The sequence below is a fragment of the Cupressus sempervirens genome, chromosome 3, assembly GCF_028749045.1.
Source record: "Cupressus sempervirens isolate cs-2001-9-10 chromosome 3, ASM2874904v1, whole genome shotgun sequence".
NCBI lineage: Eukaryota > Viridiplantae > Streptophyta > Pinopsida > Cupressales > Cupressaceae > Cupressus > Cupressus sempervirens.
This window is the reverse complement of record NC_143120.1, coordinates 1083426690-1083449343: the sequence shown is the minus strand read 5'-3', so window position 1 is coordinate 1083449343 and position 22654 is coordinate 1083426690. Positions and strand designations below refer to the sequence as shown.

The 22654-nt window shown below is 38.4% G+C and overlaps 1 protein-coding gene across 8 annotated transcripts in view; it reads right to left on the bottom strand.

Annotated features, from left to right (window-relative positions):
* LOC149570526 (Biotin/lipoate A/B protein ligase family) overlaps positions 1-22654 on the bottom strand; it is a 126120-nt gene that overhangs the window by 12485 nt on the left and 90981 nt on the right. For 3 of the 8 annotated variants that reach the window (XR_016362945.1, XM_089823122.1, XM_089823124.1), the window contains exon 4: positions 18662-18904. The exons of 1 other annotated variant lie outside the window; for it this stretch is intronic. Coding sequence is in view for 4 of the 7 variants with exons in the window: in XM_089823122.1 (XP_089679248.1) it covers positions 18704-18904 (201 nt within the window). In the remaining 3 variants the exon portion in view is untranslated. Of the gene's footprint in view, positions 1-18415; positions 18905-21440; positions 21521-22654 lie in introns of those variants that run through there. 4 more of the 8 variants (XR_016362946.1, XM_089823125.1, XR_016362947.1 and 1 more) reach the window with 4 other exon arrangements.

Sequence of the window (22654 nt, the reverse complement as noted above, 5' to 3'; positions counted from 1 at the left end):
TTCTTCCTCCCATTCTTCATTCTCTGCCTCGGATATGGTCTCCAAAATCTGAGGAGTGCTTTTCCTCTTTAATTTCCTTCTCTTTACCCCAACTACCACCCTTTCCATCCTACCCTCTTTAAAACTGATGGGGAGGCCTCTATCTACACTAGGGTTTCTTTGGGTTGAGCTTCCTCTACCTCAATAGACATTCTTTTCTTCTTCCCCCTTAACACTGTCACAATGGAAGTATACCACCTCTCATTCATGCTTATACACAGTCTCAGGCCTAATTGGGGACTTCTCTTGATATGTAGGGACAATGACCTTGGTCCCTCTTCCCTTTTTGGGTCTCACAAGTGCCTATAGCATTGGAACATTGGGCATTGGTTCCAAGTGAAAAGGCTTCTTGACCCATTTTTTTGTGAGCTGGATGACATGCCTAGCCCGATGTTGGATGTCATCATTTTCTTTTCTGCCTATCTCTGCATTCATTATGAGGCACTCAAAGATCCACTCCCTGATGTAAAGGGGATCCAGTACTTCGAGTTGTCTTTGTTCCATACCTTTAGGGGTATACTCAAGTTGACTGTCCTCTCTGCAAGTGATAGACTCATCCTACAATAGTTCCTAATCCGAACTTCAAAGTCATCCACGCAATTCATCCAATGATCTTCAATAGCTACATTAGGTATGAACTCCATTCCTAGGAGATGTTGGACCATCCCAATGTTGTCAAAGATTTGGGCGGGGCACCAAATAATCATCTAAAGTGTATCGGTCCCATTCTATCTCGTAGGTCGCTATGTTCCGCTTCTGGTTCACCTCGAAAGGCCCTATGCTAATTGGACATACCCATGTCTTCTTGTGCATCTTCCACACTCTATCATAGGCCAACACCAATTGTCTAGCAATCTCTGTAGTATAAGTCTATCTGATGGATAGCGCAGAAGTTTCTTAGGGCACTAGAGGGTCCCAACCACTCGGATGTATGTAAATGTATCGAACTTGATCAAGTATGCACCCACTTGTGTTATTCTTGCCACTGCCTCTACCAATATCCTCTTCGCATAATCCCCTTCAAGGCACTGGATTATAGCGAAAATAAAAGCATCATTCACCATTTTCTATTCTGGGCTCTTATCCAGAAGCTTCTTTCGTACCAGCTGGGGGTACACTACATAGGGCCATGCATGAGGATCCTGCATACTTCCCCTCTTCACCAATCCTAGATAGTTTGTTGATCGAGCTGCCAACAAGCAGACCATGTTAGAGGTCATGTAAAACTAAGGGTCTGATTGAACTAATGAGTTGCTCATCCAAGGAGTTGTTGATGATGGTACACCAGTCAATCTGTAGGCCTCTACTCTTAATGGTCTCTATAAATTGGACCATCCAAGTCTCCAAATTACTTGCCACCGAAAGCCCCATGACTCTGCTCAGAAGGACTATACAGTAGCCTATATCATCTATCATGTATCCACGGGTCATGTCAACTTTCCCAGATCTTCTATTAGGGGTCCTAGTGAGAAGGTAATTTTCTTGCACCAGTTCTTTAACTTCTTGCTCATGCTCTCAATACCACTTGTCAACTATGTCATAGGTGATCTTTTGGTACTGATTTGCAACGGGAAGGTGAAACACCTTTTCAATGTTGTCTAGTGGGATATCAAGGACAATTTTCCCAATAATACTCTTTAACATCTTCTCCTCGAGCATGTAGCGTTGGGCCAGTGCCATAGCCAATTCAGAGGATTGTACTGACACTGGGTGTGATGTTGTGTTCACCAAGCCGATCAAGATAAGTGATGATATCATCTCTGACCTCTCATGTGACTTGTTGCAAAGGACCAAGAATTTGTTTTAATCTATATAACCTAGCTCCATATCACAAATCTCTAAATGTTTGTTGACGAACCGGGACTTCCTTGGTACACCTTGAAACTTAAAGGTGACTGGCTTTGGTGCAATCTTCGCTACCATGGACGAAGATGAGGACGCCATTTTAACCTGCACAGAAGAAAGACATTAGTATAGCGCTACTGAGAGATCAAAATGATGCTTAACGACTAAGTCGGATAGCAAAAAACTGACAAAACAGCAATTATTGGCAAAAGAAAAAGTTTGGCGCACTAGCACACCTATGTGGGTGTGCCTAAGGAGTTTGGCTTGGTGTTGCGCACTAGGCATTGTTGCACATTTGTGCGAGGTGCACAACACGTGCAGCACGTGGTGAGTTTGTCTTAGTAGGAGGAAGAAAGTTCACATTGCACACATTTGGAGGTGTGCCTGTGTGCAGAACAATATATTAGTGCACCACATGCGGAGAGCAACGGACTTTGCATAGGTATAATGGTGCAATTGTGCATAGTTGTGGGGAACCATGAGCAATATGAGTGCATAATGGGGGGGTACCTATATTTATAGGTGCGTACACCTCGGTCTTCGCGCACCTAGCGCACCTCAAAAAGATGCGCAAGTGCACCATGTGTGCACTATTGGGCAAACAATTTAGTTAGGTGCACACTTCTAGTCATATTGCAAATTTTGATCTTCTCAACTGGCAAATTTTGAACGATGTTGACTAACCGAACTCCTAAACCTGACTAACAGGAGGCCCATTCTCCTAAGCGCCTACGAAGATGCCCTGTTCTAGACAGCGAGTTCCTCTATCCTAAAAAGAAGAGGGGGTCCCCATTTTCGACTCAAAAATGAGGCGTGTGTGGTAAAGCCATAACACAACCTACCTTTTTTATTGAAAGCAATATATTCTACACCCAAGCTCAAATTCTAAGAGTACATATACAAACTAGCAGAGTTTTCTTGCATTGCCAAAAGACAATCAGTACAATAAGTATCCCTCCTATATATAAGTGAGGCGTTGAGAGAGAAAGCTGGGAAAAACTCAACAAAGGTTGATCAATTCCCTAACTAACTTTGATTTATTCAAACTACAAGTCCTAGTTTACTAGTCTTGCAACTTCATTACATGTGATGACTTTATGTGTGAAAAGGTCACTTGCAATTACAACTTATTTCCTAGTTACATGTAATTTGTCAAAAAATTTACAAAATGCATGATGAAAATAAACAAAGTATCTGACAAGACATGATTCCTATTACATCATTATATGTCAATCTTCATGGTGCTACACGATGCTTTGTGATTTGGTGGAAGCATCTTGGTCTAGAACAAGAACCTATATCCTTGGTTTTTTTGTATCATTGTGGTTGTTACTAGGGAAGTACCTTTCACAACTATTTCTCTCTTGAAAGCATTCTATGCTCTCCTTCACTCCTATCACTCATACACCCCTTGTATGGTTCATGTTGCCGTTCTTGCCTAAAAAATATTGGTATTTTTTTTATTGGCTTGTTTGTTGGTGCACCTTATCTAGTGGTTAAGCCTAATCTATTTTCTTGTTGGCCAAAGAAGGCTATATAAATTCTAATTGGCCCACATGAAGGTGCTTGATTGTAATTGGGTAGGCATTTAATATTTGTAGCTATGGTTATGAAAGCCCTGATTAGGGCTTATGTGGATTAATCTTGGCCCTTTATTTCAAATTAATCTTGGTCATTCATTGTAATTGAGCCTTCTATATGAAGGCTTGCTCACATTATTTGTGGGAGTTGAGTTGGAGAATTGTTGCCAAAGTACTACCGCAATTGTTCTCTATTCATTGTTGCCCTTCATGGTGGATACATATGATCATTTTGGAGTATTACCTAGTTCTTTAAATCTCTTGCTTAGATTAGGACTTTATTTCATGTTAAGTAGAAGTATTAGTAGATGAATGGAAGATATTGTTCAATGGTGATTAATGGCGAAGCTACCGTCCATACCTTTTTAATTGTTGATTATAAATAAAGGTGTTAGGTTACTTTGGGCCTAAAGTGCAAGTGTTTAACATATATTAGAGATGTTCATTTGGAATGCACCTTCATTGGGTATTTGGATGAATATTGACAATGAAAATCATTCTCGCATCCTTAGTTACCCCCTTTATGCCTAGTTGATTTGGCAAAGCAAGGATTGGTTGGAAGCTCACCCATCATCAACATTATCTAAAATTCCTAGAGGTGGATAGCTTTTATTTATTTTGCAAGCTAATTTGGTTGGAAGTGTTTGAAAGAAGTTGAAGCAGTTCATATCCAATGAATGAATAGTCTAATTCCCCTTATGAAAACCAACACATCACATTATTAAAACTGAGAGTAAGTCCACGATAAAGAAGAAACCTTGAGGTTGTCTCATTTGATCACACAATTCTTCTACATTGGTTAGCATATGAGCATTCTTATTCAAGAGAGAATTGGAAATTTTCTATTTCATCATGGAATATCAAGTCTTCAATTATATGTCATAATGGAACAAAACTCACCTCAACAAGATGTCATGCAAGTTTAATCACATTATTTGAAGATGTTGTCACTTCTTTGGCAGGTATTAGTGTACCCCAATAATAGGAATCCAACCTTTGTGCTCTCTATAATCTAATTTGCATTTTATATGGTCTATAGTTATATTATTTCTCTTATGCGGCATGCTGTCTTGTATGAACATTAGTTGCTGTAATTGAAAATGACTTGGCTCCTTCATATGTCCTCGTTCAATCATCTTATACTTTTCAAGGGTTGGTCGAAGAACTCCTTGAATAGTGTTTTCCGTCTATTAATAAATTGATGCTCTTAATATTGTTGATGTCAATTTTATACCACTACATAACATATAGCAATTGAATACTTGATACGGAATATCAAACACTCAATCCCTCTCTTGAAAAGTAAATACTCATGAAGACATGACAAAAATTCCACCGTTCCTTACATTTGTGAATACTAACTCAGTTATATTAATGTGATTTGCTGGTTAATCACGTAGGCGGCCTTACGTTGTTCATTCAAGCATTGGTGGACTCTCGTTGTGATGATGAAGATATTTGGCTTGGTAAAGTATATGAACGCCAAATGATGTTGATGGTGATGATGATGGAGGGTGTGTCTGCCAATGATGGGGTGGCAACCCTAATTAGGGTTTCCAAGATCTAATGTGGATCGTTGATTTTGCCTCTTAACCTCTACCATTGGTTGTAATTTTGGCCCCTATATAAGGCCATTTGCTCTCATTTGTAAAGGGTTGATGAAAATTGTTGCTTAAGATAATACCAAAATTGCCTCTCTTTATCATTGTTGTGACTTGCATGGTGATTAAGAAAACTTGATGTTATTGCATGGTTTCTACTTCCAATAGTTAAAGTTAGATTTCATTGAAGTTGTCAAAGTAGATTTTGTTTTAGAAAGTCGTTGACTAAGAGTGCGAGTAGATGGATAGTTGTATGGTGATATTAGTGGATGTTTAATAGGGATCTATAAACTAGGCCACTACCATCCTAGCGGCTGGTTAGGAAGCCTTGCGTGGTAAACTAGTCTTTTTCCCTTGAATCATTGCATCTATGCAGGTAGAGCCGCTAGTAAGCTTTCATCAGATTTGATCCTCGTCCATTTGCTAATCTTTCCATTCATAGGAGTAGGAGGAGAGCAGCAAGTAGTTTAGTAGTTGGAGTTCTGAAGAAGTTAGAAAGGAGAAGCATCTTTGGCAGACACACCCTCCATCATCATCACCATCAACATCATTTAGCATTCATATACTTTACCAAGCCAGACATCATCATCATCACAACAAGAGTTCGACAATCCTTGAATGAACAACGTAAGGTTGGCTATGTGATTAACCAACAAATCACATTAATATAACTGAGTTAGTATCCACATTTCTCATGTCTTCATAAGTATTTACTATTTACTTTTCAAGAGAGGGATTGAGTGTTTGATATTCCATATCAAGTATTCAATCGCTATATGTTATGTAGTGGTAGAAAACCACTATCAACATTATCTAGCACTAGAAGGAGGGCTGAATTGAAGTTCATTCAACAAGAATCACCAAAGGTATAAGTCATTGGAGCGTTATTGCCTCCATCATCATGCCATCAACATTATCTGGCACTAGAAGGAGGGTTGAATTGGAATTCATTCTTAGAATTATATTGATAGTGTTGCTTTTGAGGACTTGTTGGTATTTAACTATGATGAAGAATGGTGCTTCCTAAATCAAATCAACCTAGAGCAACTTGAGGAACGCTTCAAGATCATATTGTAGCCAGTTTGTGCTCAATTGCTTGGGAGGAAAGTGAAAATACTAGGGAATACCTAGACACTGTTGATGTATTGAATCAAGAGGAAAGGAAAACACGAGCTATTGAAAGGAGAATTCAAAAAATTTTGGAACGTCAAAGAGAACTAGAAAGGAAGCTTGAAAGTGAAAGAGAAAGGAAAGCACGAAAACAAGCTCAAGTCATTCTTGAGGAAAACTCAAATTAGAAAAATCAATCGAGTTTGAACTATAATCAAGCTAGATAGAATAATCCGGTCTTTCTCCCAAGAAAGGTTTAAGAAATTACAATCAAATAGGAGGCAAAGGGTACTGAGATCTACACCACACCAATGATTTAGTTGAGTTGCAATTTCATAAGAAAGCAAGGAATCATTCGGTAGCTAATACTTCAAGTTTGGTTAGCTCCTCAAGTCAGCCAGTTCAAGCTCAAGTCATTCAAGCAGCGATGGCTCAGCCACTATGGATTCAAAACAATGCCTCACCCATTTCGTTTCAACAATATCATGACTTACCTAAGAATCCGGCGGGATTCTACTCCAAGTTTTTTGTTAATGACCCCAACCATACAACAGAGGAGAATATCAATGTTTGAAGATGCATTGTGCAACAGAAGGGTCCTACATGAGGATGTAGCGTGCAGGCTTTTCCCTTACTCAGTGGGGGAAGAACCTTATTACTGGTTCGTCAATCTGTCGATGTCATCTATAACAGGATGGGTTCAGCTCAGAGAAGCGTTTATTACAAAATTGGGCATGCTCACCACACCATTGGAGTTACATAAGATGTTTGTGGACATTAAGAGACACGATAAAGAATCAATAAGTTCCTTCAACAATTGTTTCCACAAGGCTTACACGAGATTGCAAGCCCCTTATACAATGTCGAAGGCGGGTGCTTTGGAAGCATATTACAATGCCTTAGATAGTCAGACGACTATGCTTACAAGGATGGCGAATCCCATTCCCACAACGTTGAATGAAGCTTACACTAAAGCAATTGAAATAGGGAAGCAATTGGGCCAACAAGAAATAGAACCCCCAAGTGCTAGGTATCCGAACAATCCAATTCCACAACTTACGTACCAAACACCTACAAATCAGTTGGTGGTACATCTGGGACCACCGTTTTCTCAGGCGCCACCGCCAATGCCAATTTATTTGCAAAATGCAAGTTCATCCACGAGAACACAAGAAGAAAAGAATGAAATGAAGGAATTGGTCGAGCAAGTCAAGAAGTTCTCTACAAAAGTTACTTATTTGAGAAATCAAAACAATTAGCTCCAAGCTTTCCAGAGGAACAATCAAGGACGTAATCAAGGAAATAATTATCAAAATCAAGGTGGAAGTTATCAAGGAGGGTATCAGAGAAATAATCAAGAAGGTCGATACCAAAGGAACTATCACGACAGAGACTACCAAAGACACAACCAAGGTAGTGGCTATCAAAGGAACTATCAAAATAACAATCATCAAGGTAGAGACCAATCACAAGATCAAGGATATAACAATCAGCCTAACCAAAAGAGGACATGGAACACAAGCCCAAACAATGGAAATGGGGTGTCGCCACTGGATAATCAAGCCTTAGTGGATAGTAGGCCGGTGGATAGGATATTTCTAGCTGAGTCTACCATGTCTAAATATTGCAGATTCTATAAGACTGATCAACATTCGGAGTTAGGGTGTGCTGAGTTCAAGAGGGCATCTAACCTGTTTCAGAACATAGTAGATGAGTCAATCAATCAGGAAGATATTAAGGTCATAGGGTATGAAATTGTCCCATCCTCGAGATATGATCAATGCTTGACTTTTGAGGAGATTTCATTTTCACCAAAATTTGAAGCATATGAAGAACACCAAGGGAGATTTTATCCCGAGTCAGCCAATAGGCCAGTTAGCGAGGTGATAGATCAAAATGGGTATAGCAATGGGTTGGACTTTTCTTTCCCACCTTTGGGCGGCATTGTTCTAGTTCAAGGAACAGGTGGGAACCAAACATTTCAACAACCGGCTAGCAGTGCAAGGTTTTATTAGAGAAACAATAAGAGGAATGATGGACCTTTCACATTCTCCATACCCCTGAACAATTTCAATACACCTCCACATCCCAATGCAAGTAACGTACCAAATTCTTCAAGGAATGCACCCGAGTACAGACAAGGTAACCATAACAATGGAAGTGGACAACAGAGTTCTCAACAAAGTACACAACAAAACAATCAAGATGTTCAAGGATCACAGAGGGTCCAGTCAACACAAGAAGCAAATAGAGGAAGAACAGTGAACAACGTCGTGCATAATGATGAGTTGAAAAGATTAGGACAAAGTGTAATAGAGGAGATGAACAAGATCAAAATCAGTCTCCCTTTGTTTGAATTGTTGAAGGTAACGAAAATTAGACATACCTTCCTTAACAGTTTGAAGGATAACAAATCACGAGGATCTCACACTCAAAGTGCAATAACGCATACTCAAGGGAGGCTTCCTCCTAACTCAATGCATGTGATCCAAGACATTCTAGGAGTGAACATGATGAGTTCATCTCAAGAGATTTCATACGGTGAGATAGAGAACTCTACACAAGAGACTGCATACGGCAACATTAGTAATTTCAACAGATAGCCAAGGCCTCAACTAGTTTATTTGGCTCAAGGATCAATGTCGATAGAACAACATACTCAAAGGAGTCAAGACCAAGCAAATAATAAGGAAATGGTGAAGAAAGAAGTAGTTCAACCAACAGATTTCAGAGTGAAGTTGAAGCAAGTACATAAGACACCAGTGGTATATTATCAAGGGAAAGATGAGCCAGCCCTATTCCTGCTCTTAGTATGGATATTTGGGAAGCTTCTTCATAATTGTTTGATAGATTCAAGAGCATCAAGTAATGTCATGCCTTCGACTATTTGTAAAAAGTTGGAAATCGCGCCTTTAGGACCAAACAGAAGAGTTACCCAATTAGATAAGATAGAAGTGTCGGTGGTAGGTAAGCTACACAACATACACATGCATTTGGCATCTGATCCGAGGATGGAACACATGGTAGATATTTTAGTGGTAGATGTGGCCGATACCTATGGATTGATCCTAGGTAGGGATTGGGCCAGAAGATTGAATGGATACATGGCAACTGACTTTTCTCACATATGGCTCCCATGGAGAGGACGTGCCAACCGGATCATAATTGATAACACCCCAAGGTTGAGATTGACCGTTACTGAATATGGGGAATCAAATGAAATATTGTTTGCGGAGACAAGTATGAACACCTATAGACCAAAGAAGACAGAGGTGTTGACTTTGAATATCATGAGTGAAGGGAGGGATTCCACTGAGATCCTAATCGAGTCGGATCCAGACACTTCATCCGACGAGTGTTTAAGAATTTTAAGAACTTTGTGATTAAGGTTGTACAACAAGGAGTAGAGTTGGGTAACCGAACATTAGTGGTGGACCTATTATTGCCCAACTGGTGCAGAATCCACAATGCTTTCCATTTGGAATTATCTTGCTCCTTGTGCATAGTTGCCTTAGAACAAGTAGAGAAGAGAATCCCAGGGGCACTAAAACAAGATGACCAACATGGCAAACAAAAAGTTAAAACTTTACAAGTTGATGAAGCAAAAAGTAGCATGATGGGTGAAAGAAAGAACCAAACTACACCTAACATGGAAATGAAGAAACATGATGAATCGGACAAATCCAAGGGTTCCCAAAAGGATCATCAAGAAAGTGATGGAGTATGGACTCTAAGGTTCGATGGTTCCAAAACTAAGCAAGGGGTTGGGGCTGGATTTGAGTTATTCAGCCCAACGAGGGAAACATATCTGAAGGCACATAGATTGCAATTCCCATGCGCCAACAATATGGCAAAATATGAAGCTTTGATTTTAGGCTTGTTGTGCGCTACCAAGAAAGGTGTCAAGGTACTTCATGTGCTTGGAGATTCGTATTTAGTAACTGAGCAAGTAAAGCAGAAGTTCGCTTGCCATGACAAGAGATTGAAAAGATATAGAAACAGAGTTTGGGATTTGATAGAGGACTTTGATGCCTTCAGTATCAAATTTAGCTATAGAGCAAATAATCAGGTGGCTAATGCCCTCGCACAAGCTGCAAGCTCACTAACACCAATTAAGTTGGAAGGCTTGAAGAAATTTAGAGTTGAGTTAGCATCGGTCCCATCAGTACTAGATAATGTCAAGAACCTCCAAGTGTTTGAAGATGATAGACATATCCTCAACTTCTTGACCAATTCAGATGTTTTCACAGCACAAATCATTGATGGTGAAGTGGATGAAGAAGCAGAAATCAATTTAGAAGGAATTATGAGCTTGAAGAAAAATACTATTCCAAAGGGAATGATTGAGTTAGAAAGAATATTCAACATGGACCAATTCAACAAGGTGCCATATCAACCCACAGGGGGTGATCAATGCAAAAAGCTCAATTTGGGAACAGAGGATTGTCCCAAAATAGTTCAAATTGGGAAAGTTTGTACACCTAAGGAGAAAGCAGATATACTGAGTTTGATGAGGGAATTCCCAGATGTACTTGCTTGGGGATATGAAGATTTGAAAACATATGATCCTTCCATCATCACACATACAATTCCGCTAAAGGAAGGAAGAGCCATTCAAGCAGCAACAAAGGCCAGTCAATCCTTTGTTAGAACCATTGATATTCCAACAAGTAAAGAAGCTGCTAAATGCATGGGTCATCTTCCCAATTAGGCATTCAATGTGGGTCACCAATCTCGTCCCAATTAGGAAGAAAAACAAAGAAATAAGGTTGTGTGTCGATTTCAAAAATTTGAACAGAGCATCAGAAAAGGATAATTATCCATTGCCATCACTAGATGAGGTCTTGCAAGTTGTAAATGGAGCATAGATGATGTCGTTTATGGATGGATATTCGAGGTACAATCAAGTGATTGTTGAAGAAGAAGATAGATTGAAAATAGTTTTCACCACGAAGTGGAGAACATTCGCATACGGGAAGGTGCCTTTTGGTCTGATCAATGCAGGTGCAACATTTCAAAGGGCCATGGATTATGCTTTCAAGGACTTAAAAGACAAGTGCATTATCATTTACATGGATGATATCACGGTATTTTCAAAAAATAGAAAAGATCACATTTTGGATCTGAGGAAAGTTTTCATGAGGTGTAGAAGGTTCGGAGTTTCTTTGAATCCCAAAGAAATGTATGTTTGGAGTCACCGAGGGAAAACTTTTGGGACATGTAATTTCAAAAAGGGGCATCATGATAGATCCAAAGAGAGTGGAGGCAATTTCCAAACTTGGCGTACCAGCTAGCAAGAAAGAGTTCAAATCATTCTTTGGAAAGATCAACTTCATGAGAAAATTCATATCCGCATTCGCAGAGATTGTAAAGCTAATGAATGACATGTTAAAGAAAGATGCAAAAATGGATTGGACTCCAGCAGCTAAGAAGGCATTTGAAGAAATAAAGCAGGCTATCGTTAACGCACCAATTCTAGTAAGCCCAAATTATGAGAGGTCATTCAATATGTGTTCTTTCACCTGTGATCATGCGTGTGCGGCCATCTTAACATAGAAAAATGAGGTAGACGAGGAGCACCCGATAGTGTTCATGAGTGCACCTTTCAAAGAGGCCGAATTGAATTATCTGAATGTGGAGAAACAGGCTTATGTCTTGGTGAAGGCGATGAAGAAGTTCAGGCATTACATCTTGAGAAGCGAAGTACATGCAATTGTACCTAACTTAGCAGTGAAGACTCTTTTAATGCAAAATGAACTTGGAGAGAGAAGAGTAAAGTGGGTCACCACTATCCAAGAATATGACATAAAAATTCAACCAATGAAATTGGTCAAAGAACAACAATTGGTGCAGACCATGGCATTAGAGGAGCCTAGACTTGTGCAACAAGTTTACGAATTGGAGGATGTGCACCCCGATGAATGGTACCAGGACATAATCAATTATTTGTTAAATCACTGATGCCCTTCACATTTGAATCTAGTACAAAAGCAAGCATTGAGATTCGAAAGCAAAAGATACATGTTGCAAGGAGCAGTGTTATACAAACAAAATCATGAGGGGATATATTTGTGATGTGTCGGAAAAGATGAAGCTAGAAATATTTTGGAACATTTTCATGATAAATGGAGAATTGGACATGGGTCAGGTTTGGCTATAGCACATTGGATACTAAGAGTTGGATACTATTGGCCAACCTTGTTCAAAGACACTCATGAGCACGTAAAGACTTGTCATGTTTGTCAAACATCGGCCAAGAGAGAGAGGAATCCAGCAATGCCTCTGCAACTGATTATTGAGGTGAGGCCTTTCGCGATGTGGGGACTTGACTTCATTGGTCCTATCAATCCACCTTCCTCGACACAACATAGGTATATTCTAACCGCAACTGACTACTGTACTTAGTGGTCAGAAGCTCAAGCTTTCAAGAATTGCACTACTATGATTGTCATCAAATTTTTAGAGGAAAGAATCACTACCAGGTTTGGGTGTCTTGCTTTCGTTTGTGATAATAGTTTTGATTTCATTTCTTTGAAATTTCATAAGTGGGCATTCGACCATCGGATCATTTTAAAATCTTCACCAGGTTACTATCCCCAATGGAATAGCCTAGCAGAATCCACAAACAAGAACCTTTTGACTATGATTAGAAAACTTTTAGACAAGAACCCAAAGAGAATGAACACCAAAAAAGACAAACAAGACATGATGCCTAAAACTACCTTCTTCTCGAAAGTGAGGTGAATAAGTGATACCAATATTGGCACAATGAACTTGATACAGTTGAAGTATAGATTAAAAGAAGGACAATCCCCCATGGCGAAGAAGATCTATAAGAGCGGGATTGTACATGAGGCAGCTTTCCCTCCTATCTTGCCTTGTCTGGAATTGGTAACAAAATGTGCATCCCAGTTTGATATTGTTACTAAGTCCATTTTCTATGAAGGGAAAAGAGTGTTAGCCAACATCAACGGACAAGTGGTTGAATAAGTATTTAATATTCCCCAGCATAAAAGCATGACAATGGTAATGATGGATCAGGCGGCCAAGTTATTTCAAGATAATCAGGAGGCTTACTTCATTCATCTAAAACAGAATTGGTTACACGAGGGCAAGAAAGGAGTCACCAAGTTGTCAAGGCTCACCAAGTTAGATTTCAAATCAAAGTACGGTGATCTTATTGTGCTTCTCAACCAACTCATGGGCGTGGCTCAAGGTATGCAATTCAAGAATTGGATGTACTTTTTTAATGATGAAATTGAAAATGGAAAGAGAAAATTTGATTGGGCTAGAATCATAAGTGAAAATTTAGAGTTGCAACTTAGGAGAGTGCAAAACCAAAAGCAATTCTACATGGGGTCCTATATTTTCTATCTAATTGCGAGACTATATGAAAATCCTAGACTTGAGGCCTTAGGAGTGATTGGCAATGCGTCGGGGCAATGTTTGGTGCATGAGTGCTATCCATAGCTTCATTTGCACAATATCAAAGATTATAAGATGTTTTATGATGTCTTTGCCATGAAAATGGTAAGGATATTACAAGGAACACCTACTAAGAGGCTCTCAACGGAAGCGGAAATAAAAGTTAATTGGGAGTTGATTCATCCAATTTCCGCAATTTACATACATTAGAGTGGCAAGAAGTACAGTTTGTCCCAAGAGACTTCCAAGGTACCCACTCGACAAGATGGTTTTGATGGAGTTGGCTAGGCAACTTGAGCATTATGACAAGATGATGAAACTTAAAGATGAGACAGGGATTACCTTCTCATTTGGAATAGGCAATGATACTTTGCCCCAATCCTGTCGCCTTTGCAACTGCAGAGAAAGAGTTAGAATGGTATCATCTAGGATGGTATAGAGCAAGACAGGGATTCAATCCTAATGATCTCATCAAGGCATCTCATGAAAACACATTTCAACATATTCATACTATAGAAGATTTTTGGGCCAATGCACAAGATGACTTTCATAAGAGAAAGCTAGCTTTCTCAAGATTGTTAGTGGGCATGATGAGGGCAATCAGATGGAGAGACCTTGATATTCTTGATCAACTAGAAGAGGATGAAAATATGCTAAGAGAGGACTATGATACAGTGGATGGAACAAAGTTGGGTCTAGTAGATTGGGATGATCATCAAGATCCTTCCTTAGAGGCAGTTACAAGGGCAATTGATCTACACACTGAGTCATGGTGGTATAATGAGAAATTAAGGCAATTACAAAGTCAGAAGGTACGCCTTACTTATGAGAAGACGAAACCGGAGGAAGGCCCAGCAGAGTCAATTGGACAGAAAGGTGAAGGCAGTGGCCAACAACAAAGAGTAGTTAAGGGCAAGAAGAGAAATTTGGAGGTTGAGAAAAGTAAAGAACATCAGGAGCCTCCAGCAAAGAGATAGACTGCAGCACCGTCATGGGAGAGCATAATTGAGGCTAGACGCCAAGGGGATAATACAAGTGAACAAAGGGTCGCGGTAGAGGTGAGTTCTGATTCAGAATCAAGTGGTTACAACGACAATACTGAGTACTCTCCTCTCTTGGGGAACCAATTTGGAGATGATGTGACAATCACTAGTGAAGAAGAGGATAAGCGAATTGATATTGAGGAAATACGCCAAGCACCGAGGTCGTTGGTGATGCTTTGCTAGTCCAACCGAATCCAAATTTGGGGAGAGGCACTACACCGCTATGGTTAACGCAAATGCTTATGCCAAGAGGCAAGGTGGTGACTGTTCATACAGTTGAAGATATTCAAGGGTTAGTGTTAAAGGATGCGAGAAACAGAAACAAATTGCAGAAACGGTTGCAAAGGTAATCAAGAGCGATGATGAGGGTCACCGGAAAGTTCAAATTGCTATACCAAAGGTTAGCAAGGCAGTGGATGAGATAGTAGCTCAGGAATATGAGATAGTAGAGCATAACTTGGGAAGAATCACGGATGACATGGAACGTGAGGAGATTCAGGAAGGCATGGTTTCAATTAAAGAAAGGTTGAGGAAGGCAAACGAGAGGATTGTAAAGTTGGAGGCTGAAAACAAGTATTGGAGAGACTGCCACCCTATCCAACAGTTGCACTAGGTTGTCCTTCTGCAAGACAGCCGGAGCAGTATAAACGAAATATCGGCTCCGCTATGCGAAGTCAAAGATTGGATCCATGATACAATTCAAGATGGGCGAAATTTCTTGTCTTCCTTTATCTCAACATTCAGGTCATTGGTGGCTATTAAAGATAAATTCAAAACATTTGAAGGGGAGTGGAAGGATTTCCTTCCAGTCAAGGACTTAGCCATTCCTAGGCTACGTGCATTTATCGAGCTACTAGAGAGATATTTGGAGAGAGCCAAGTTGGTAGATGAAGGAGGAATGAGTACGGTGGAGTCTTGGTTTGTTGCCTTGACCATCAGACTAAGGACACTTGAAGAGATACGAAATGAGATTGCATAGCACAGTCCAAGCATTGACACTTCCATTTCAACCATGATGAGCGATGTTGGGGTTGCACTTGATTTTGAAGATATCAAAGAGGGGAACGTCAATGAGACAGAATTTGGATCAAGATTGGATGAGTTGGGGAAGGTTGCCATCAAGAAGAAGCATTTAGGCACCCTTGCCTCCCTCAATGCCTTCATCGGATATGTTGTTGTTTGACTATTGCAACCTCCGCTAATTACAATTGCAACCTCTGCTAATGACAATTGCAACCTCCCTTGGCACGCATAGTGCTATAGGCGATATTGACTTAATAAACACATATCTAGCATTAGAGGCCTATATGTAAGGCTGGTTTCTAGTTTGAGATGGCAAGCAAGTCCCCCCGCATATAATAGTAGGGCGACATAACAAAGCCTACTCTACAATCTACCTACCTAGAGACCTACTCTCATAGAATCATAGAAACCCCGGGCTCGAGAGACTTAGGGGGGAGTCAATTGCGGTCCTAAGCGGAGAACGAACGTGAGCCCGCTCGAACGGATATGAGAGAATGCTATAAGAATATGATAAGGATCATAAGAAGACATTGCAAGCAACAAGCAACATGATGAATTCAGCTGAGGTCGAGATGAAGCACACGCTTTGCCCTCCCATGAAGGAAGTCAACGACAGGCTAGCCAAGTTCATTGCCTTGGCTAAAAAGATGAAAGAAAAGGGTAGGATTATATTAGAAGATCATCTAATGTAAGCCCATGTGGCAAATTCTCCTTCTTCATGGGTAGGATAGGTGTCTGATTCTGATTGGCTACCATTTTGGTGCCTTCTCATTGGTTGCCACTTTTCCTTGTTTTTCATTGGTTCATTGATGCGGTGGTGTCTTCTCATTGGCCAATGGGGTGGCAACCCTAATTAGAGTTTCTAGGATCTAATGTGGATCGTTGATTTTGCCTCTTAATCTCTACCGTTGGTTGTAATTTGGCCCCTATATAAAGCCGTTTGCTCTCATTTGTAAAGGGTTGAAGAAAATTGTTGCTTAAGATAATACCAAAATTGCCTCTCTTTATCATTGGTGTGACTTGCATGGTGATTAACAACACTTGGTGTTATTGCATGGTTTCTACTTCCAATAGTTAAAGTTAGATTTCATTGAAGTTGTTAAAGTAAATTTTATTTTAGAAAGTCATTGAGTAAGAGTAAGAGTAGATGGATAGTTGTATGGTGATATTAGTGGATGTTTGATAGAGATCTATAAACTAGGCCACTAGCATCCTAGTGGCTGATTAGGAAGCTTTGCATGGTAAACTAGTCTTTTTCCCTTGAATCATTGCATCTATGGAGGTAGAGCCACTGGTAAGCTTTCATCGGATTTGATCCCCATCCATTTGCTAATCTTTCCATTTGTAGGAGTAGGAGTAGAGCAGCAAGTAGTTTAGCAGTTCAAGTTCTAAAGAAGAAAGTTAGAAAGGAGAAGCATCATTGGCAGACACACCCTCCATCATCATCACCATCAACATCATTTAGCGTTCGTATACTTTACCAAGCCAAACATCATCATCATCACAACGAGAGTCCGACAATCCTTGAATCAACAACATAAGGCCAGCTACGTGATTAACCAGCAAATCACATTAATATAATTGAGTCAGTATCCACAGGTGTAAGGAACATTGGAGTTTTTCTCATGTCTTCATGAGTATTTACTTTTCAAGAGAGGGATTAAGTGTTTGATATTCCATATCAAGTATTCAATCACTATATGTTATGTAGTGGTACAAAACCGCCATCAACAAATATTAGTATCATCAGTAATTAATTATTGTGGATTCATGTATGTATTGGTATAAGGAATTTAAGCATATAGTTATATTCAAAGAGATGTGTATTTTGAATGAATTATATATGTGCATAAAAATACATTGATATTGTACATATATCAATTATGCTTCATGACAGTCCAATTCTTCCAACTTTGTTTGTTTTGAAGAAAATAAATATTTTCTTCTTATGATTTGATAGTCAAATTTGGCAACTTAAGTTTTCTCTCATCTTCTAGAGAAATGATCTTATAGACTATCCCATAATAGTGCCAATTGATTTTGCAAGAACCATGTTTGTATAATAGCATGCCTCAATTTCATCTCTCTCTAGTTGTTCTTATCATTCTAGATCAATCCACAATAGAACTACACACATTCAAAAATATGAAATATATGCATGAATATATGAAGACACAAAGTAAACACATTAATGCATAAAGACACAAAGTATACACATTAATGCATGAAAACACTAAGTATACACAAAATACACGAATTGTTAGGTTCATTCTTATTGATTAGAAAGCAAAGATAAATGAATATGAAAAGGTTACATGTATGAATCTATGAATATACAAACATATATGCATATATATTATATATTTAAATATATATATCCCCGCGGTAATGTAACACACCCATAATTATTTTTTGCCAAATCTAGGAACCTGAAACTAAAACAGAACCAGGGTCAGCAACTTAGATTATATATAATATAGCTATAGCCTTACTCATTTACTTGCATATCCTAATTCAGTGGTATCCCCATCCAAATCCCAGTACCCACACGCACATTTCCAGATAACTATGGTAAATTCTCCTTTGATTTGGAAATAATGCCATGCACAGAATAAACCTATATAACTAAAAACAGATTCCTCTCATACAAGGACTGGAAAGGATAATTTCCTTGATAAGTGACTTGTGTATACTAAATCAGATAATAAATCTGAGGATGCACAGAAAATGTGCAAACAAAACCAAGTCATTCACCGCAAAGGAAAAAGTTAATATTTAGATGTGACATTTTTCGCAAGAAAGATTCATTCAGGAAAAACATTTAAATAGTTCAAGCCAAACTAGTTCATCATCTCATAAACTGCAGCACTTCTCAAGGAATATCAAAATAGTCTTATCGGTCCACAGAACATTCATTTCTTTCAGCATCCAGATGCTCTTTTACTAAAATTAGACAGTTTCATAAATTGCTGCTAAAGAGTCTTAAACAAATTACCTCAGTTTTTATTCCTGAATTTATCTCCCATGTGTAAAGAATTTATTTCCCTGTGAGTTCTTCCATGCTGAGAACCCTAGTGGTATGTGGATAGTTATCATCAAGTGATAGATCAATATCTTTTACCTTGACTGTTTCTAAAGAGAAATGAGCTGTGAGTGCAGAAACTATGTTTTCAAGAAAATTTTCCCTTGAAAATGACAAATTCTTCAATGAACAGATGAAATCACTGTGAGACCGATCCTGTAAGTAAGCAAGAGAAGAAGGATGATTTAGAAAAGCAAATGCATGGGTGACAATAAGAACTAGCATATAACAAAATAATGACAAACACTTTTTGCTTTGGACACTTGTAGTTTGTAATTCATTCTAGCTTTATAAATTAAAATAACCAAGTTGGACAAGGTTTAAAAACCAGAGAAAAAAGGAACAATGAAAAAGAGTTTTTGCGGATTATTTTTTCTCTAATCAGCCTAATTTGAATATGGAAATCACTTGTATAAATGTGTCATTTAGAAACAGAAACCAAAATACCAAAGCTTCATTTAATATAGTTTTTTTTTTTTTTCAAATAATTAGAATCAAGAAGAAAAATACGAATGCCATAGGCAGTAGTCCCCATTAAGTTGGCAGTGTTTCTTAAGCAACAGATCCCAAAGTACCATGGCTCAATTTCAACTAAGCTTAATAATTAGCATCTAGCATGCCACAAATGCCTCTAGGAACCATGCTAGCAAAACAAAATCAGTTCAAGTATATCTACAACATGCAGTATGATAAAAAAATGTTGTAAAAGATGTTTTGCAAATGGGGTTGCCAGCAGAGTGGGTTTAACCATGGAGGAAACTCCATAGTAAAGCACGCTCAAGATGGAGTAGTATTAAGATGGGTGATCTCCTCGGAAGTCCTTGTAACAAACGAATTTTCTTAACTGAAAAGAAAAGAACTAATATTTGATTTCAAGTAGAAATGAAAGAAATTCTTCAACTGACTTCCGAAACATAACATCTTATAATCCATTTCATGAGATATTAACTGAAATAACCATTTCCTAACATTCTTTGTATACAAGTAATGTAAATTACTGCCATTTTTACTATGATACAAAAAGAAACAAATGCATAGCAGGGATATAGAAGGAACATACAAAAAATAATTGATGAGTCTTTAACTGGTTGTGCAAGCCTCGGCTTTCGGGTAAGAAGATAAGCATTGACTTAGGCTTAACCTCCCAACTGCGGACCATATCCATCCCCACACAATCTTTTGAAAAGAAAGGCCCTCCCTACCTCGGGACTAGGCTTGGCGTACTACTAGTCCAGCCATCCAAGCAATACCAATGTTTAGAATATCCACATAGTTATGGACGGACATGTCTAAATAACTGGCACTACCGACATCATGTGATCTTAAGAAGGCAAATACGCCTTTAACGACCTTGGCCAAGGTTTTTGGATGGGTTTCTAATACCCAATCACCACTCCTCGACTTAACAACAGAAACACAATTGACATGCATGTGCTATTAAATGATTATTTTAAAATAATAAACTTATTGTATCACATCTAATTTTGTTTCATGTTCTTGCAGATTTTTATCTCACCTCTTCACCCTCTTCCTTGGCCATACAGTCGGGTGACTAGGTGTTCAAATCCTAGAGTAATTGAACTCTTTTGTTGAACCTCAGCTGGTGTAAAGCATACTATATAATTTCAATATGTCATAACACAATCTTTATGATCCGAGAACTAATCTTAATGGACTTGCAAGGAATATAGTTTGATTCTGAAATACATCAGTAAACAGAGACATCTGAACATATCATGTACATCTTGACTCAATATGGGAAGAGTGGATTCATTGAATATCTGTTCAATATTGCAATGCATATTAATGTGTGGAATTCATGGACACATTTCTTACTGCTGTAAATTCGAATGCAATTACATATAACAATTTATGATTGGAAAGGATGACCACATACCCTGGTCTGGAAAACGTGAGCTTGGCTAGACTCTATACAGCCGACTCCTCTTGACGTGAGCAATCCAAAATGCAAAGCTCAAGGTACAATGAATACGACTTGTCCTTAATTGTTTGCTAGAACAGAAATAGGAAAAACGTAGGAGAGCAGAGGTATAACGTACAGCGAATATGTCTTTGGGTCTGCCGACTTGTATAAATAAAAGAGGCATTCGAAATAGTAAAGGCTTCCAAGAAGCTGTGACTCTATGATCTATTATAAGAAAAGAAAAATCATCTACTTGAATCACCGATAAAAATGCCAAGTGTACATTCTCGCCTTATATGAGGAAGAAAAATATAAGAGAACTTGAAGGTTACGTAATCAAAAGGATAATTTATAAAGTTATATACACATATATTTACTTGCACATATATATATTTTATTATGATGGCATCATATTTAATGTTTATCCAAGGTTGTATCTACTAAGGTATGTATATCTAAATATGTGTTTCACCTAGAAGATTATTTTATCACCTTATCTTCTCATGGTGTACACACATTTAAATATATGTAATTTAATAGATATAATCTTGTATAAATTAATACTATAGTGTCACCTTATTTTTATATCAATGTGCACGTACATAAATATGTATTAAATTGAAGTGATAAGAATGTCAACCATAACCCATTAAAGGTATGTACTTTAATTAAGTTAAATATTTAATGTTTTAATGTTTATCCAATAGCTCATGCGTGTCCAATGATTGTATCTTGTCATTCAAGTCGCTAGGTCCTTAGAGGTCATACCTGTCTATCAGATAAATGAACTAAGGTAGTACCTCATTCCATAGATCTCATTAAGCAATGCTTCTCCCCTTCGTCTGCTCCTGCAATCACCCAATAATAAAAAGTTCCATGGTAAATCCAAAATAACAATTAACATAGATATTAGTAAAGAAGTTAGTTAATAACCATAATTCTGAAACCAAGCAACTGCTAACTACTATCATCATCATATGACAAATAACGGATAGCGGCCATTATCATTAAAACAGTTATACAAAATAATTGATGACAAGCAATTCTATAGGATACAACGGTTATATTTAACTACCCTTTTCACAAGAATAGGAAAAAAAAATCCATTCAACTCAACAGCTATAATAATTTAAATTAGATCAAAATTTGGGATGTAACAGTCCCGGTGCTTCACCTCTGCGAGCATCACCTAGATCTAATGAGTGCTAAATGTCCAATTCATTGTCATGAGAGATGGGTTCATGTGAATCACTAGTCATGAAATATAGGTCAATGAGTTTGACTCAAAAACTACATAATTGAATCTTGATAGCAATATCACAATTTGACTTGCTATGGAAAAATATCTCCTACTTATCAACTAATGAGCTTAAGAGGCTTTCTAATGAATTGTTCATAAGGCACAACACTTGGTGAAGGCTTTGTAAGAGGGGTTGCAAGTAGAGTGGGTTTAACCATGGCTGAAACTCCATAGTTAAGCACACTAATGATGGAGTACTACTAGGATGGGTGACATGTTGGGAAATCTCGGTGCTTCACTATGTGAGCATCACCCAGATCCAATGAGTGCTAAGTGTTCCATTCATTCTCATAAGAGATGGGTTCATGTGAACAACTACTCGTGAAACATGAATGGCTTCAACTCAAAAACTACATAGTTGAGTTCTACTAGCAATATCACACTTTGACTTGTTGTGGAAAAATATCTCCTACTTATCAATTGATGGGCTTAAGGAATGGTTCATAAGGCACAACAATTGGTGGAGATTAAGCAATGGGGTTGAAAGCAGAGTGGGTTTAACCATGGAGGAAACTTCGTAGTTAAGCACACTCAAGCTAGAGTAGTATTGGGATGGTTGACTTCCCAGGAAGTCCTAATGCATCACTTCTATGAGCATCACCTGGATCCAATGAATGCTAAGTGATCCATTCGTTCTCATGAGAGATGGGTTCATGTGAACAACTACTCATGAAACATGGGC